The sequence below is a fragment of the Meriones unguiculatus genome, chromosome X (genome assembly GCF_030254825.1).
Source record: "Meriones unguiculatus strain TT.TT164.6M chromosome X, Bangor_MerUng_6.1, whole genome shotgun sequence".
NCBI classification, from domain to species: domain Eukaryota; kingdom Metazoa; phylum Chordata; class Mammalia; order Rodentia; family Muridae; genus Meriones; species Meriones unguiculatus.
In genome coordinates, this window is record NC_083369.1 from 41,462,958 (window position 1) to 41,482,571 (window position 19,614).

Below are 19,614 nucleotides of genomic sequence, written 5' to 3' on the forward strand. Positions count from 1 at the left end.
GACAAGTTGAGAGGTTATTTTATCAAGAACACCTAATTAACCCAGAGGTAGGTAGTGCCATGTTTGCTCACAGGTTCTTGATTATCAGCCTGAGTGGACTGACTCATTTAGGATATTTAGGATATTGGTAGAACACACCTGAGTATGTCTATGAGTACATTTCCAGAGGGGACTAAATACTAAGAGGTTAAGAGCTTCACCGAGTGTGGGCAGCACCACCCTATAGGCTGGGGATCGAGATGGAATAAAAGAGGAGAAAGGAAAAAATCCTACAAGTGCAGTGTCTCTCTCCCTGACACCACCACCACCATGATGTTAGCTGCTTTCTATGCTATGTCCTACCTGCCATAAACTAAAATTTGTGAAGCCATGGTCCAAAATAAATCCTTCCTTCTCTAAGCTGTTTCTCTCAAAAACAGCAATAAGAAAGTATCACTAACAGAAAGGTGGTATTAGAGAAGTGGGTTTGTTGCCATGACTACCTGATAATGCAGTTCAGAAGACTTTGGAATGGTTTGTGAGAGGAATATGAAAACTTTTGAACCTGTGGGCTGAGAAGCCCAAGACCACTGTAAAGCAGAGTTTGGGGGTGAGTCCAATGAGAGGTCACAAGAACCAAATGCATATAGGATGAAACAAAGTTTCAGATGTAAACAAAGACTGCTCTTCCATAAGTCCTGAGTTCAATTCCCAGCAACCACATGGTGACTTACAACCATCTATAATGTAATCTGATACCCTCCTTCTAGCATGCAGGTGTACATGCAGATAGAGTACCCATATACATAAATAAATAATTTTTTAAAAGTCTTTCCATCCTGGCAGTGTTGGCATATACCTTTAATCTTAACACTCTGGAGGCAGAGGAAGCTGGATCTTTGTGAATTTGAGGCCAGCCTGGTCTACAGAATGAATTCCAGGACAGCCAGAGCTACACAGAGAAACTCTCTCTTGAAAAAGAAAACAAATACATAAAAGTCTTTCAAAAGAAGTCAAGTATTTTGTAACAGGACAATAAGAAAACAATGCAGAGAGTATTTTAGGGATTGATCATACCCCCACAAGTTGAAGTCTCAAAAGTGATATTGTCCAAGTGATTTTTCTGGTTTTACATGCAAGCAGAAAGAGCTTCAGAGTCCTTGAAGTTTCCTCCCAGACTTCAAAGGAATACCTGAGAAGCTAGGTAATATATAGGAGGCAGTTGCTGAGAAGGCAATGTATGTAACTGGGCAAATGAAATCCAAGATGCAATGGAGAGCCCAGAATATTAAGGATGTCAAGGAAGGCTACAAAGCAAGAAGCAAAGCCAGCCCAAGAGAAAACACAAATGGACTACAATCAGCAAGGCTATAGGATAAGAGTAGAGCTGCTAAACCCTCAGAACTCATGTCACACCATCACATGCTAGACATAAAGTTATGGACCTCCGTTTTCCCTGCAGGGTTTCAGTCTAGCTCTTACCTAGTCCTTCTTTTCTATTTCCCCATTCTTCCTTTTAGAATAGGCAATCTCCTTTGTGCCATTTTTTTCTTAGAAATATGTAACTTGTTTCTTATTTTACAAGGGCTCTCAGATAAAAGTTGATTTAATTATTCAGAGGAAATTTTGGACGAACTTTTGAGCAATGCTGGAACTGTTGAGACTGGGGCTTCTGGAGATGAACTAAATCAATTTTGCAATATAAGATAGTCATGAGCCTTTAGTAGCTGTTGATGCACAGTTATGGCGCAAAAGAGGTGTGTTTGTGTATTGGGTTTCAACAGGTAAACTTGCGAGGGTTAACATGATCAATCATATGACTGGACTGAGAAATGACTAAACTACTGAAGTCCACCTCTGGCTGTGTCAGTGAAGGTGTTTCCAGAGAGGATAATCTAAGGATAGAAGACTTTCCCTGAAAGTAGGCAACACTGCTACATGGCTGGCAACCTGCATGAAATAAAAGGGAAGGTGAGGAAAACTAGCCAATGCAACAGACACACTTTCTCTGCTTCCAGGACATGATTGGAATCCCTATACTCCACAAAGCCCTTCATACTGTGACAGGCTGAATCCAATGCTCATCCTCTTAAGTAGTTTCTCTTGGGTACCTGGTAAGAGCAATGAGAAAGTCTCACCAACATAGATGCCCAAATGGAAGTTGAATATTACAAGTCGTATTCTGCCCTTTCATACTTGGTCTGTAAGGCTCACTCTGAAGTTGTACAAAACAATACAGGTCCAACCAGCAACAGAGCAGCAGCAAGGAACCCACAACCCATACAACTTCCAAAGACTAACCAGTAAGTCTTCAGAAAGCTGGAAGACATGCAGAAAGGAGGTGATAGGTTACTGTAGCACAAGAATATCATTATGGATACATATTAGTTGTCACAAAAACACTATGGAGGAAGTAGAACTAATGTAAACTTAAGAGAGAACCGCAAGTAACTAACAGTCTGTTGATGCCACCTTTCCCTTTCCTTTCCCCTATCCCTACCCCTACCTCAAAACCTTAATCACCTACAAAGCCACCAGGGGCTCCCTAGCCTAACATAAGAGGTTATACTGGTGCCTTGTTAATGCTTCTCCCAGATGGCTACAGCTGGTATGTTAAGATCTGGGGACTGCTTTCAAACTCCCTGGAAAGTCAAGTCTGGGAACACTTTGCCTTGTAGCTGCCTTGGCCTCTTGTCAGGGAAGAGTGCTCGTTAACTGTCTTTTCGTACTTGTCTTTTACTACAAACACTAAACATTCACAATGTGTCTCTTACTGTTCTTAGGTCCTTTGTATCCAAGCATATACTTACTACTACAGAATCTATTTGTTCAAATTCCTACAGGAATAACTATTCCCTGAGGACAATGGAATGACATACCATGATTTAAACAGGGAGATGTAGGTGTTAAATTGAGTGATTTAAGAAGCACACGTATCACAAGTGATCAGAAAAAAGGCATAGACATGCTATTAGGGAATTATACTTCTACAATTCAAAACTCAAAATACACAAAAAAGTACATGGTGACATCTCCCTTCTACTCAAAAGTCACAGCCACTGAGGTTCTGTCCCTAAGGAAACCAATGCCTACTTTCAGAGACATTTATAACTGTACTAGTTTATTGTTTCATACTAAAGATACTTCTCTCAGGTTAAATATCAGTTCAATAGAAAAAGGTAGAAGATACCTGGGTATTAACTCAAAGGATTCCAAGGCAAGACATTCCAGAGATATTTGCACATCCTGCAGCAGGTCTCACAGAGCTAAGCCTTAGAACCAACCTAAGTATCTGTCATTAGGTGAATGGATGAAGAAAATGTGGTGTACATACACAATAGAATTGTACTCATCCATGAAGAATGAAATGTGGTTTGTAGGGAAATTCATACAGCAGCAGACTATCACAATAAGTAAATTAAGTCAGACTCAAAAAGACAAATATTGAGTATTTTCTCTCATTTGTGAATCCCAAACTTTATAGATATAACATGAAATCATGCATATATGCATGACACAAAAATAGAAGCTTGAACAGCTACATCAGTAGTCCTCAACCTATAGGTCACAACCCCTTTGGCAAACCTCTATCTCCAAAAATATTTATATTACATTTTATAACAATAACAAGATTATAGTTATGAAGTAGCAACAAAAATAATTTTATGGTTGTTGTCACCACAACATGATGAACTCTATAAAAGAGTGCAGCATTAAGAAAGTTGAGAACCATTGGGCTAGGGAAACAAAGGGAAACAGCAGGAGTCAGGAGAGGAAAAAAAAGTGGAGGATAGCAAGGTATAAAATATGACAGTATATCAAATATTTCTGTTAAAATGTTCTTATAAAACCCAGCACTATGTGCAATGAATATATGCCAATAAAATAAATGACAAGAATGAGACTTAAAAAAAACTTTAAGGGTTTTTGGATTTCATAATCGAACATTTTCATTCATAAAAAATAATGACCATTTTAAAGTTAAATTATAGCTTCCAGAAATTAATATGCATACCCAACACAGAGCAGATACTCAACAAGTCCTTCCCTAAATCTTCCTGCCCTGTATTACTCAGAGACAAGAGGACAACTACTCACTTCCTCTATTGATATTGAGAAATAAAATATGATTTCTTTGTCTGTGGGCATATGCATGTGTGTGTGCAGGTTTGTTCAGGTGTGCACACCAATGTGCATGTGCAGAGATCAGGGTCTCCTGACTTATCACTCCAATAATTTTGAGTATATAATGAAAAGTTAGTTAATCAAATAACATTAAAATTCAGATTTGGATCGAGGGGAAGTTTGAAACAGAAGATCAAATATCCTGAAGAAAAATGTTTTCTCACAATTACAAACAACCCACATCAACATATCAACATTTGGCATAACCCAGGACATCACATATTGACCAAATTAATTTGCCAATATATTTAAAAGCAGCAAGAAGATTCAAAGACAAAGGACAAAATAATACAGGTATATTATAAGATTTGTAACATAACTATCCACAAAACAAAACAGCATACTAGCATGTGGTGCCAATGACTAAAACACTGAGGTGAATTTTTAAAGTATATATCAGCAAAGCAAAATCCCACTGTTGCTTTTTAGTACTTAAGATGAAAGGTGACTGGGGGGCTGGAGAGATGGCTCAGAGGTTAAGAGCACTGACTGCTCTTCCTAAGGTCCTGAGTTCAATTCCCAGCAACCACATGATGGCTCATAACCATCTATAATGAGATCTGGTGCTCTTTTCTGGTGTGCAGGCATTCATGCAGGCAGAATAATGTATACATAATAAATGTATACATTTTAAATCTTTTAAAAAATAAATAAATATTACTGAAGTTGGGTAATGGTAGCTCCTGTATTTAATCCCAGTACTCAGGAGGCTGAAGCAGGAGGACTGCCCTAAATTCAGGGCCAACAAGGGCTAACCAGTGAGTTTCAAGACAGCTTAAGCTACTATGTGAGACCTTGTCTTGAACAAAACAAAAGCCAAAGATAAAAATTACTGAATCTCTATGAATACAGGATAATCCTCAGAACATATATTTAATCTCCATTTATTTTCTATATCTTTAAGCATACGTTTATGAGCCCATCAAATGTACTTCCTGTTTGCATGTTGTTTTTTAATGAGTTGGTTCTGGGGCCTATAAAATAAATATATTATCATAGCTTTGTATAAACATACAATGGCAGTCTTCATTTCCTACATGGCTCTGAATCAATAACCTAAAATGGCAACATACTTCAATTACTCATTCAGTATCTACTCAGGAAACATCTCATTTTACCTACTTTCCTCATGTCACTCATTTGTGACCAAATAACACAAACCACAGAGGCTCCAGTGAGCAAGTATGGAGGCCCAATTCTGTCCTGAGACCTGTGATTTCCAATGACCAACTAGGTTTTTTATTTTCTGATTTCAAGATCTGTTTAGACCACTGCTTGCAAACTGGAAGGCTTCTGGCATCACTAGTCCTTGATACAATTTGTCTGAAAGGGTTTGGTGGCCATAAGCCTTGACTATTAATAACCAAACAAGAACTATACAACCCATAAGGCCCAGAACCAAGAGTAATTTCCACATTAAATTTTAAGCTGTCTGCTTTCCATTCTCTGTCAGGGATCCCTAGATGGAAACTGAGTGGAGTATACTGTGATAAGTAAAATGCTCTGGTTTGGGAAACAGTTCCTGAGGTGACTCTTTTTTTCCCCTCCATTATAGGATGCTAATTGTGGCGTTTAACACCCCTGAACTAAATTAAAAAAGAATGCTGGGCTCCAGTTTGAAGTCCGGGGGAGTTGTGGTGGGGGAGTGGCAGTGACAGGAGACACAGAGAGAGAGAGAGAGAAAAAGGATGACTCAGATGGTGGCTGTTGTTATCCATGTCATAACCCTGCCAATGTAACATGCTGCATACTATTAAATCCAGAAAGGATAATGCTATCAGCCCATCTTTAACAAAAAGGGGCCGAGTCCAGAATTAAAACCATCACTTTTCCCTCCATCCACTAAGAAATGTATCTTCATAGTTGCTCCGTGTTGACCATTTTAGGGATACAAGAGCTACCGTCGGCTTGCAGAAAGCAAAAAAAGAGGTATAATTTCCCAATGAGACATAAGGATACCTGTCTCGCTAGTTGGGCCTGACAGGGTAGTGTCACCACTCTAAGTCCTAGACCACACTCACCTTTCACTGTATTCCTCATCAGACTATAATGACAAAAGATAAAAGAGCACAGACCTCAGAAGTCGGCACCTACCTCAGATGACCACTGTGGACAACCTAAGTCAAGCTCTCTTTCTCACCCCTCTGAGGCCTGTTCCCTGGGGTGGCACAGCTCCCTGGGAAACCACCCAACCTGCTCCTGTACCCTCTGCAGATCTAAACTGGGGCGAGGAGAAGAGTCCATGCTAATGGAGAAGGGCACAACAGAGACATAGTCAAACAGAGAGGCTGAGGGGCCACCTCGACATTTTTCATCTTGGTTCATGGTAAAGAAAGTCGAAACGGGATGTTTTAACCATAGCAGAGAGCCAGAAAAATGCAGACAGTTGACCTTGGAAACCCACAGCGTCTCAGCGGGAAACGCAAAAAGAAGAAACTCATTGCGAAGGGAAGCAGGAGGACTACGCAGCACAGGAGGAGCATAGCGGGAACCCAAAAGACGTGGCCCGGGGCAGTGGCAGGAGACTCACCATAGATCATGGCCAGCCCTGTCTCGTGAAGGAAGCGCACCCGGCGGTGCTTGAAGAGCCAGATGGTGAGGATAGTGAGGGTGAGCAGCAGGATGAAGGTGAGCAGGCTCACGCTGTCCTGCCGGTGACTCTCCTCTGCCTCCTTCTCTGTGGCGAGCTCCTCCATGGCGCTGCTGTCCTCAGCCGCCGCCCCTGAAGAGGAGGCCGCGGCCCCGGCCCGCAGCCCCCGACCCAGCAGTGCTGGCAACAGTGGCAGCAGCAGCAGCCGCGGCGACAGCACCAGAACAGCTCTCCCGGGGCCGGGGCGCGCCGCGTCACTAGGCTCCATGACTCAGGGGTCGCCCGTGCCTCTTCCACGCGGGGCCAGCAACAGCCCGCGCAGACCGCAGCTTCCCGCGGTGCCTTGGACCTACCTCTATGGGCTCGGCGGCAGCTCCTCCTACAGCTGCTCGCGCCCGGCCCGGGCTACGCCAAGCTGCGGGGGAGGGGCGTGTGCAGTGCGCAGGATCCCCAAGCACCGCCCCCCCACCCCCGCCCGCGCACCTGTTTGTCCCCTGCCTAGAAGAGCCACCCCGCTGTCTGGGAGGGGCGGGCTCTACCCTCCTCTGCCAGGCGAACAGCCAACCCTTCAGTGGCGCCGCTGCTCTCCCTGTCCAGGCATACCTGGTCAGACTGTCTGGGGTTGGCTAGCCAGCTCCTGGGTAGTAGCTACCAAGCTACCTAAATGAGACAGCAGAGGTCATTTGCTCCTGGCAAGAAACATCAATTAGCTTGCATTGATTCTCTGCCAGGCTGACAATCCTGTCCTTAGCGCCATCACTAAGAGTTTGATGTCACACGGGTCTGTGGTTTCTCTGGGCCCAGTAAAGTAGGGGCTCCCAGAAGTTACAAAGCCACATTTCTGAACCTACACACATGCACATGCCCCCCCCCTTTTTTTTTTCCTTTCTGACTGTATCCAGAATCTCAGGACTCCCCAGAGTCTTCTAAGCATTATTCAAATCAACTGTGTTCTAGTCAGTCTCACTGTGAGGGTGGGTAAGGGCAATCGGTGGGAGAGCGATGAGATAAATACCTGCATCATCTGGACTGCAACTAATCCCTTGGGGGAAAGAGGGTTGAATTAGAGGGAACTAAAAACTCTTGCCATTCTAAGAGCTGCAGATGGTCTGCCCTAAGGTGGGTGGGAGGGGCCGTTTATCTCTGATGACCCTTTTTGATGCTGCCTTCTTGTTAGAAAACAAGGGAGTCTTTAGTTGAACTTTAGGGTCAAACCCAACTCCGAATTATGACAAGGTCTTCAGAAGATAAACGCTCTTGGAACAAATACTAATAACTAGAATATTTAACTCACCTTGTCTCTATACTCAAGGAAGAAAAGAAAGCTTAACATGATCAGTAACTGAAAGATGTTCATGACACTATTTACATTTACTGACTCTCTCATATCCCTATCAACAGCCCATGCTTTGTCTCCCAGAGACGTTTTCAATTAGGAGGATTTTCTAAGGAATACAGGAAACACTTCAGAACACCCTCCCCCCCTTTCCTCTCTAGGTGAGCATTTAGTCGAAACTGCTTAGTGCCTTTTTTATGCCATGGAATCTCTTCATCTTGATTTTAGCCAGGACCATTCCCTGCTCCTCTATAAATATATGAGAAACTGCAAACAAGAGCCACCTAGCTCAGCCTAGTCCATGCCTGAAACTATGAAAAGATGAAATGATTGGGCTTATTTTAATTGGCCAAACTATTGATGGCTTCTTTTACAGCGGTGAAAATCAGAAGACTAATTATTACAGAAAGTAGCTGGCTCAGAAAGAGCATGAAAAGACTCACCTGGTATATAATCACAAATATACAGCAAAGAAAACACTCCATTATCTACACAGATTCATGTTTGCTAACTAGCTTATTCAACCCAGAGCTTCTGATTCCAGTTAACACAGGTTAATCCACTCAACTGATTCACTACAGTAGAGTCCCAGCTACTTGAGAGGGTGAGGTGAGCAGAATTGCATCAGGGAGTTCGAGGATAGCTTAGGCAACTTAACAAGATCCTCACACACACCTCATCCCAAAACAAACAGGAGCAGAATGTGTAGAGAAGAAATTTAAATATTCTGAAAAAAAAAAAAACATGGCAATAGGCAACTTCATGAAGAACACCAGAATTAAAGCAAATCACAATTAGTGAGTTCACTATTTTTTCTATTCTTCATTGAAATAATAAATAATAAATATGTTTGTTTCATTCTTCACTCAAGCCAAACAAGAACAGTGAATTGACATGGACAAATAGAGCTTTAGAAAGAGGCAAAAATGGGTCTCCTAATGTTCCAAGAGCATAGAAAAATATCATTTAATATTTTCCTTCATTCTCTCATACATTGTGGCAGCTGCATCAGTGAAGGAAGCAGTACCCTCAAGCACTCAGGCTGATAGAAGTGGGGACAGCCTTCCTCTCTGGTTAGGGTGGCTGTGGTCCCAGAACAGTGGATGCAGTTCCCCAATGCCCCAATGCATCCTCTCTCTCTCTCTCTCTCTCTCTCTCTCCCTCCCTCCCTCCCTCCCTCTCTTTCCCTTTCCCTTTCCCTCCATCTCACCAACTCCCTCTTCTTCCTCCCATCTCCCTCCTTCCTTCTCTCTTCATCTGTCTCTACTCCTGCAGCTTGGTGTCAGAGTTAGACAAAGTTGCAAGAAGTACATATCAGAGAAGAATAAATAAATACTTAATTTCTTTCAAATAAACCAACACTCCAGGGTATAGTGACAGTTCTGTAATTTTGATTTCTTTAAAAAAATAAACAGAAATATTTTTAAATGTGCTTTAGTGTTAATTCCAGGCATAGGAACATGGGGCTGCTTCAGACTGTCCAAAGTACGACTATGACTTGCCAGGTGCTCTAGCAGAAGCCTGGTTTTGCCAGCTACAGATAATTTCTTCAATTGTGTGACACTTGAAAGTCTGAGAACTTTTCAGAGGGTGTATAAATTCTAGAGTCCAACTCCCCCCGCCACATAGGCAGGGTTGGTATCTGTTCAGGGAGAACTGTTTGCAGTTTGTAGGTAGTCATGCTCAAAGAAGAAACAAGAGAAAAAGAAATTAGATTCAAGGATCTCTATCTATCATTTCCCCCTCTAACTTTCTTTCTCTCCTATCTAGTGATATGGGGTAAAACTGGGGAGCAGTGAATAAAGGTGGAAAGAGGCATCCACAAAGTAGCAAAGCTACAAGAGGTACCTCAACACTTGAAAATTAAGGATAAAAAAAATGGAATTTTTTTTTATTTCAAATGCTTTAGAGAAAACAGCAGGGGACAAAGGAATGGGTATTTTTTCTTTTTTCAAAAGACCAGCTACACCAGGGAACTCCAAATTACCAGCAAGACTATAGAAAAAAAAAGTTCAGAGTTGTTTTGATTTATATTTGCCTGATAACTAAGAAAGTTGAGTATTTCTTTAAGTGCTTCTTGGCAATTCGAGATTCCTCTGTTGAGAATTATCTCTGTTTAGTTCTGTACCCCATTTTTTAATTGGGTTATTTTGTTTATTGGTATTTGATTTCTTGAGTTCATTATATATTTTGGATATTAGTCCTTTGACCCATCTTATTGGAAAAGTACCAACTCCTGACACTATGAAGGGTACTCTGCTAAGCTGGCAGACAAGAACCTGACAGAATTGTTCTCTAAGAGGCTCCGTCCAGCAGCACCTCAAAAACGGATGCTGAGACTCACAGGCAAACATTGGTCAATGCATAGAAAGTCTTGTAGAAAAGTAGGAGGAAAGAGAAAAAAGGACCTGGAGGTGACAAGAGTTCCAAAAGAAGACCAATAGGGTCGAGAGGGGCTTGCAGAGACTGAAGCATCAACCAAGGACTATGCATGAACTGAACCTAAGACCCTTACAAAGACGTAGCAAATGGGAAGCTTAGGCTTCATGTAGGTCCTTTAGTAAGGGAAGAAGGACCTCATGAAACATGGACTCACTTATCAGCTTTTTGATCACTACTCCCTGGTGAGACAGCCTTGCCAAGTTACAGGGAAAGAGGACACTCGGGAAGAGGACAACTTTATGAGCTGGGGTGAATGGGAAAGAGAGCTCTTTTTTTCTGAGGAAAATGAGAGGAGGAGGGAGGGAGGCTGGAACTGGAAGGGAAGTGGGATGGGGTTACAACCAGGATGTAAAATGAATAAAATAAAATAAAATAAAATAAAATAAAATAAAATAAAATAAAATAAAATAAAATAAAATAAAAATAAAAATAAAAATAAAGGATACTTGAATTTTTACCTCTTCTCAGATGACAGAATTTTCTTAGAAAATCCCAAGGAATCCATAAATCCGAGAATTAAATATTTAAGTTTAGTACTAACTCAAGAAAAAAATATCATCTTCAACAAATGGTGCTGATGTAACTGGATGTCTACATGTAGAAAATGCAAATAGATTCATATTTATCACCTGGACTAAACTAAAGTCCAAGTGTATCAATGACCTCAACACAAAACCAGACACACTAACCTTTTGGAAGATAAAGTGGGGAAGTGCCTTGAATTCATTGGCACAAGAGACAACTTCCTGAACAGAACACCAACAGCACAGGCTCTAAGAACAACAATTGATAAATGGGACCTTATGAAACTGAAAATCTTCTGTAAAGCAATGGACACTGTCAACAGATCAAAACTAAAGCCTACAGACTGGGAAAAGATCTTCACCAACCCTTAATCTGACAGATAGCTAAAAACCTAAATATATAAAGAACTCAAGAAATTAAAAACCAACAAACCAAATAATCCAATTAAAATTGGGGCACAAAGCTAAACAGAGAATTCTCAAGAGAGAAATATCAAATGGCAAAGAAACATTTAAAGAAATGATCAACATCCTTAGTTATCAGGGAAATGGAAAACAAAACAACTCTGGATTCCATCTTACACCCATCAGAATGGTTAAGATCAAAAACTCAAGTGACAATGCTTGCTGACAAGGATGTGGCAAAAAGGGAACCCTCCTCCATTGCTGGTGGGAGTGCAAACTTGTACAACCACTTTGGAAATCAATCTGGCACTTTCTCAGAAAATTGGGAATAGCTCTATCTAAAGACCCAGCTATATCACTCCTGGACATATACCCAAAATATGCTCAACCATACAAGGACATTTGCTCAACTACATTTATAATGGCTTTATTTGTAATAGCCAGAATCTGGAAACAACCTTGATGTCCCTCAACCAAAGAATGGATACAGAAATTGTAGTACATTTACACAATTGAATACTACTCAGCTTTTAAAAACAAGGAAATCATGAAATTTCCAGGCAAATGGATGAAATTAGGGAAGATCATCTTAAGTGAGGTAACCAAGACCCAGAAAGAAACACATGGCATATACTCACTTATAAGTCATTTAATTCAAGGAAACCATACTACAATCCACAGACCTAAAGAAGATACATAACAAGGAGTACCCTAGAGAGAATGCTAAATTATCATTCAGGAAGGCAAATAGAATAGACACTGGAAATGATTGAAGAGAGGGAACAGTAAGACATCCTACCATAGCCGTCTTCTGAAAGACTCCACCCAACAGGGGATCAAAGCAGATGCAAAAACTCACAATCAAATTTTGGGCAAAGCGCTGGAAGTCCTATGGAAGTGTGAGGAGTAAGAAGGACCTGGAGGTGACAGGAGCTCCACAAGGAGACCAAAAAAGCCAACAAATCTGAGCCTGGGGGTTGGGAGCTGCAGAGAATGATGCACCAAACAAGGACCATTCATGGAGAGGACCTAAACCTCCTGCTCAGATGTAGCCCATGGCAGCTCAGTCTCCATGTGAGTTCCCTAGTAAGGAGAACAGGGTCTGTCTCTGACATGGCCTCTGATGCCCGCTCTTTGATCACTTCCCCCGGGTAGGGCAGCCTAGCCTGACCTCTGAGGAAGAGGATGCAGGCAGTTAGTCCTAATGAGACTTGATAGGTTAGGGTCAGATAGTAGGGGAGGAGGGCTTCTCTCTGAGGACTAAGAAAGGGAGATGAGGGAAGAGAGAGGAAAGTTGGAACTGAACCAGGAGGAGACAAGGAAGGGACTTACAATCAGTATATAAAGTGAATAAATTTTGAAAAAATTAAAAATATAATAAAAATCAGTATGAAATCTAGTAATATTCAAATTCAAGATATATGTAATTAGAGGGGAAAGTTTTTTTTAAACATATCATTCACATTACAAACAAAAGGGAAGGAAATATTTAGATATAAGTGTAACAAAATATGTTCAGTATCTATGTGCTGAAAGCTATAAAACACTGACTACATATATCAAAAAAAATCTTAAATAGAGACACATTCCATGTTAATGGATTGGAAAACTAAACTTTACAGTAAAGACAGTAATGTACATACATACTGCAAACCCAATAAAATGTTCGGTATTTTTTTCATAACTACAATAGGGAAATTTTATTTTATTCTATTTTGGGGGGTTAGTTTTTTTTTGTTGTTTGTTTGTTTGCTTGTTTGTTTTTTGAGATAGGGTTTCTCTGTGTAGCCGTGGCTGTCCTGGACTTGCTTTCTAGACCAGACTGGGCTTGATCCACCTGCCTCTGCCTCTGCCTCTCTGAGTGCTAGGATTACAAGTGTGCACAACCATGCCCAGAAATAGGGAAATTTTAAATGCCTAGGAAAGTTAAAGCAACTAGGCAACTAGACCAGCCAAAACAAATTTAAAAATGAATACAACTAACTCATTCTAACGGTAGTATTAACGTAACAGTAAATCATAAAATAATCAAAACAGTGTATTTGGAATTGTTAGAAAGGAATATGCCTTGAGCTGAACTTAATTTCAGTAGCTTATATATTAAATCTAACATGTAAACCTCTAAATGATTTAGAAAAAAAAAAAGAATGCTTACCTATAACACTGAAAGCACAGTCATTTAAATTTTTTGATGATTCGACTATATCAAACTTGAAGTTTCTTTGAAGACATCAATTATCTCAGGCTTTCAAGTGCTGTAATTACAACCATGAGCCACCCTGCTCAGCTTTTCCAAAATAACTTTTTTTCTTTTCCTTTTGATCCAGGGTCTCACTGTGTAGACCAAAATAACTTCTAGTTTACAGAAATATGCCTGCCTTTGTTTCCCAAGTGCTGAGTAAGTATGCACCAGCAACAAAAACAAAAACAGTCTTTTTTTTTTTAAGACAGGGTCTCGATGTGTAGCTCTTGGTAGCCTAGAAGTCATGGAGATCCACCTGCCTCTGCTTCCTGAGTGCTGAGATTAAAGATGTGCACCACCACAACCTGCTCAAAGATTCTTTGAGAGGTTCTATAGTAAATGAATCCTATTGCAATATATTAATTATACAAAGTAATAAGTTTCATTATGATAGTTTCTTATATGCATCTAGCCTACTTTGATAACATTCACTGCTTCTCTTCTCTTTGACATCCATGAAAGGAGGACAAATTTGAAAATCAAAACTATTGTTCTGTTAAACAAGCCAGTAGTTTCTAGGGAGTCAGTGGAAAGAGAGGACATAAATATGACCTATGAGTCAAGGAAGCTTGGGAGACTGGAATCATTCTGTACCATAATTGTGATAGTGGTTGTATCAGCATATGGGTTAAGTTGATGTAACTGTGCAGGCTAGGTGAATTTCACTACAGATCAATATAAACATATCCTCCTTTGATTACACTTTTTTTTGCAATTTCTTTTTTATTTTTATCTCTATATTAATCACAGGTTATTTACTTTGTATCCCAGCCGCAGCCCCCTCCCTTATTCCCTCCCAATCCCACCCTCCCTCCCTCATCTCCTCCCTGCCTGTTTCCAAGTCCACTGATAGGGGGGACCTCCTCCCCTTTCATCTGATCCTGTTTTATCAGGTGTCTTCAGGACTGGCTGCAATGTCCTCCTCTGTGGCCTAACAGGACTGCTCCTCCCTCGGGGGGCAGGGGTGTCGAAGAGCCAGTCATTGAGTTCATGTCAGAAATAGTCCCTGTCTCCCTTACTAGAGAACCCACTTGGATACTGAGCTACCATGGGCTATATCTGGACAGGGGTTCTAGGTTATATCCATGCATGGTCCTTGGTTGGAGAAACAGTCTCATGAAAGACCCCTGTGCCCTGATATATTTGGTCCTTGTGGAGCTCCTGTCCTCTCCAGGTCTTACTAACTCCCCCTTCTTTCATATGATTCCCTGCACTCTGCCCAAGATTTGGTTATGAGTCTCAGCATCTGTTTTGATACACTGCTAGAGTATCAAAGGTAGAGTCATTCAGAGGCCTTCTGTGGTAGGCTCCTGTCCTTTTACTTGTTTTCTTCTACATCCAATGTCCATCCCATTTGACTTTCTAAGTGAGGATTGATCAACTTAGCCCGAGTCCTCTTTCTTGTTTATCTTCTTTAGGTGTATAGATTTCAGTATATTTATCCTATCTTATAGGTCTATATAAGTGAGTATATACCATGTGTCTTTCTGCTTTTGGAATACCTCACTCAGGATGATCATTTATAGGTTTGATTACACTCTTAAGGAGTGTCCAGTTTGGGGCTGCTTCAAAAAGATAGTGATGGCCTTAAGAAACCCTTTACTGGTGTGCCCTGACTTCAGTTGCCATGAAGTGTGACAGGAGGTGGCAAGGAGAAAAACTGGAATTCAGGCAACAGGGTGCTATGAAATGTACAGGCACAAATATTCGAACCCTAGTCATGGGCCTACTTTTCTCAAATAGGAAGTGACCAATTTACTCAGAATTTTAACAAGAAAACCCAAAACTGCTTTGGGTATTCACACCAGTGGAAACTGAAGGCAGATAATTGGTTGTATAGGTGATAGAAAAGCTGAGATGTCAACAAGGTCAAGACATGGCACAAGAGTAGCACCTGGAGCTCCACAGGCTGGGGTCATAAAGGGGTGAGGGAATTTGATAGTTAGGATTACCTTTTCCTTTCAAACCGGGAACAGGGTCATATGAGAGAAGCTGGCAGCTCCCCAGCTTATCCTCCTTGTGGGAGGGGCTTATGGGAGAATGGAAGGCAGCCTGAGAGAATAGCCTTCTTGCTATTCTGCCTGCATTGTTTCAGCAACATTAATTTGCTCCAACCTGAAGCTTTTTTCAGCTCCTGCAGATCAGACTCAGCAGCATCCCCTCCTTATGAGCTCAAATATCAATTCTGCTGCGTGGAACCCCCAGTTTCTTGTACCGCTTATCTCTTCTCTTTTGTTCTCCCAATCTTAGTCATGGCAACTAGCGTTTCTCCTAATTATTGTTTCTGGGTTTTCTCGAAGGTGCCTTTGTGTGTTCTCAGTTCCCCCTACCTACGTGGCAGATTTCCTGTATTAAACCTCTAGTGGTTCTGTTTTCTTCTCTGGACTATGGACTTAAAGTATAAAGTCAAGGGCAACCTGACGTTAAACTCACTCTGGGTTCCTCCTGTTTCTTTTGCCTCTGCTGGCATTTGTTTATGCATTTAAAGACAAAATCCTTGATTCCTAAGCATAATCCATAAGGTTTTCAGTGGACAATGTTGGTAACCCCTAATATTTGTGGTGTAAACACAAGGAGGATTAAAAATTTCACCTCTTTGAAGCTTTGTCATTAGCTATGGCTGATAAAAAGAAAAGAGATGTGAGGAACATCACTGTTGGACAGAAGTTTCTAAGAGCAGCTGGATGATTATCTCTTCTCTCTCCACTTGCAGTGGTGAGTCCTGAAGCCTCAGGCAAAGCTAGTACCATTCTAAGGTAGACAACTTGCCTGGGAGATAATTTGATTTATTATGGGACTACTTATGGTTGTTACCACAATATGGTTAACCTCAGTATTCACAGAAATTGTTTCTAAGAACCAAAATTAGCAAATATCCAAGTTCCTTATGTAAAATCGCATATGTATGAGTTAGTGTGTGTGTATAATTTATGTATAGCCATTCCTATACTTTCGATCTCTAGAAATGTTATAATCTGGATCTGAAATGCTCTCCCCACAATGTCTTTGTATTAAAGCACGATGGTACTATTGGGAGGTAGCAAAATCCTTAAGATGTGGGGCCTAATGGGAGAAAGTTAGGTCATTGGAGGCTTGCCATCAAAGAAGATATTAGGACCCAAGCCTCTTCTTCCCAATTACTTGTTGGTCACCCTGAGGTAAACAGCTTCTTCCTAGGTCAAACTCTCCTCCTACTATCATGTTTCACCACAAGCCCAAACCAACAGAGCCAAGCAATTGATTGCTGTGAAACCATGAGCCCTAATAAACGCATCCTCCTTTGATTTGTTCATCATAAATATTTGTTCTAGTGATAGAAAGCTAACACAAAATTGTGCATGATACCTGATACAACATAAATGCTGCATAATTATTTATTATACTGTATTCTTTAGGGATTAAGAGATAAATAACTACACATTCATAATATACACAGTGATCATGGGCCTAACTACATGTCACAAACAATGAGAAATATTACTTATTCATTTAGGTGTTTATTTAAGAGCATTCTAATTCATGATTGCTTGAACCTATGAAAGTGATGCACTTTGTGCACTCAGCACAAAGCCTTGTACATAGCAGATGCTCAAGAGATATTTTTTGAAAGACTGATTAAATATACTGCCATGATAGATAAGGCACTGATAGGCTACTGACATGTGGGGAATGAATACATTCACCAAAGAAATAGAGTTCTTCAGATATACTGTAGTACAGTTGCATCAGGCAAAGCGGTAGAGAGAAACTCTTTTCATAGAGGCTTCCTAGTGGGTTTACATTTTTTCTGTATTGTTATTATTATTATTTATTACACTTATTCACTTTGTATCCCAGCTGTACCCTCTCCCTTATCTCTTCCCAGTCCCATCCTCCTCTTCCCCCCATACGTCCCTCTCCTAGTCCACTGATAAGTCAAGTCCTCCTCCCCTACTATCTCACCCTAGCCTATCAGGTCTCATCAGGACTACCTGGATCCTCTTTCTCTGTGGCCTAGTAAGGCCACCTCGCCAGGGTGGAGAATATCAAAGAGCAGGCAACCGAGTTCATGCCAGTGATTGCTCCTGTTCCCCTTACTAGGGAACCCAAATGGAGACTGAGCTGCCCATGGGCTACATCTGAGCAGGGGATTTAGGTCCGCCCCATGCATGGTCCTTGGTTGGAGCATCAGTCTCTGTAGGACCCCCTGAGCCCAGATTTTTTGGATCTGTTGGCCTCCTTCTGGAGCTCCTGTCCCCTCCAGGTCTTTCTATCCCGCCTTTCTTCTATAAGATTCCCTGTACTCTGCCCAAAGTTTGGCTACAAGTCTCAGCATCTGCTACAATACCTTCTTGGGTAGAGTCTTTCAGAAGTGCTCTGTGGAATGCTCTTGTCCTGTTCCTTGTCTTCTCCTACTTCCAATATCTATCCTGTTTGTCCTTCCGAATGAGGATAGAGCATCTTCCCTAGGGACCTCCTTGTTGTTTAGTTTCTTTAGGACTACAGATTTTAGTATGTTTATGTTATAATGTATGGTTAAAATCCACTTATAAGTGAGAATATACCATGTTTGTCTTTATGATTCTAGGTTACCTCACTCGGGATGATCTATTCTAGTTCCATCCAATTGCCTGCAAATTTCACAATTTCCTTGTATTTAATGGCTGAGTAGTATTGTAAATGTACTACAATTTCTGTATCCATTTTTCGTTTGAAGGACATCTATGTTTTTTCCAGATTCTGAGTATTATGAATAAAGCTGCTATGAACATAGTTGAGCAAATGTCCTTTTTCTATGGTTGAGCATATTTCAGATCTATGTCCAGGAGCGGTATAGTTGGATCTTAAGGTAGCACTAGTCCTAATTTGCTGAGAAGGCACCAGTTTGATTTCCAAAGTGGTTGTACATTTAAATTCCCACCAGCAATGGAGGAGGGTTCCTCTTTCTCCACAACCTCTCCAGCATATGTTGTTTTGATCTTAACCATTCTGATGGGTGTAAGATGAAATCTCAGGGTTGTTTTGATTTGCATTTCCCTGATGACTAGGGATGTTGAGCATTTCTTTAAGTGTTTTGCTACCATTTGATATTCCTCTGTTGAGAATTCTCTGTTTATCTCTGTAGCCCATTTTTTAATTGGATTACTTGGTTTGTTGGTGTTTAACTTCTTGAGTTCTTTACATATTCTGGATATTAGCCCACTATCAGATGTAGGGTTGGTGAAGATCATTTCCCAGTCTATAGGCTGTTGTTTTGTTCTGTTGACAGTGTTCTTTGCTTTACAGAAGCTTTTCAGTTTCATGAGGTCCCATTTATTGATTGTTGATCTTAGAGCCTATGCTTTTGGTGTTCTGTAACATAAAAGATCTTCTGGAGACATCTCCATTCCTGATCTCAAGCTGTACTATAGAGCAACAGTAATAAAAACTGCATGGTACTGGCATAGAAACAGAACGGTGGATCAATGGAACCGAACAGAAGACACAGAAATAAACCCACATATCTACAGATACTTGATTTTTTACAAAGAAGCCAAAACCATACAATGGAAAAACGATAGCATCTTCAACAAATGGTTCTGGTCTAACTGGATTTTTTCATGTAGAAAAATGCAAATAAAACCATATTTATCACCCTGCACAAAACTAAAGTCCAAGTGGATCAAAGACCTCAACATAAATCTGGATACACTAAATCTATTAGAAGAAAAAGTGGGGAAGAGCCTTGAAATCATTGGCACAGGAGACAACTTTCCAAACTGACAAGCTTTTGTGCAGATAAATTCCACATGAACTGCCAGGCAGTGTTTCAATGTCACAGTGTACTGTAAAACTTGCAGTTGGGGCTTATCGTGTTTAGCAACAGCCTGGCCTTGAGGCAAGAATGATCTTGCCCTAATTCCAAAGTGACTTACAAGCACCTTTATTACTA

At 40.8% G+C, this 19,614-nt stretch overlaps 1 protein-coding gene and 1 pseudogene across 2 annotated transcripts in view; one reads left to right on the forward strand and one right to left on the reverse strand.

Moving 5' to 3' along the window:
* The window catches only part of Slc9a7 (solute carrier family 9 member A7), a 143,276-nt gene extending 135,995 nt beyond the window's left edge, over window positions 1-7,281 (reverse strand). Inside the window, exon 1 of one of the 2 annotated variants that reach the window (XM_060374882.1) lies at window positions 6,695-7,281. In XM_060374882.1, coding sequence (XP_060230865.1) covers window positions 6,695-7,022 — 328 coding nt within the window. In that variant the 5' untranslated portion in view covers window positions 7,023-7,281. The remainder of the gene's footprint in view (window positions 1-6,694) is intronic. The other variant, XM_060374883.1, reaches the window with a different exon arrangement.
* Window positions 7,282-9,550: 2,269 nt separating this feature from the next.
* The window catches only part of LOC110543391 (tubulin beta chain-like), a 71,734-nt pseudogene continuing 61,670 nt past the window's right edge, over window positions 9,551-19,614 (forward strand).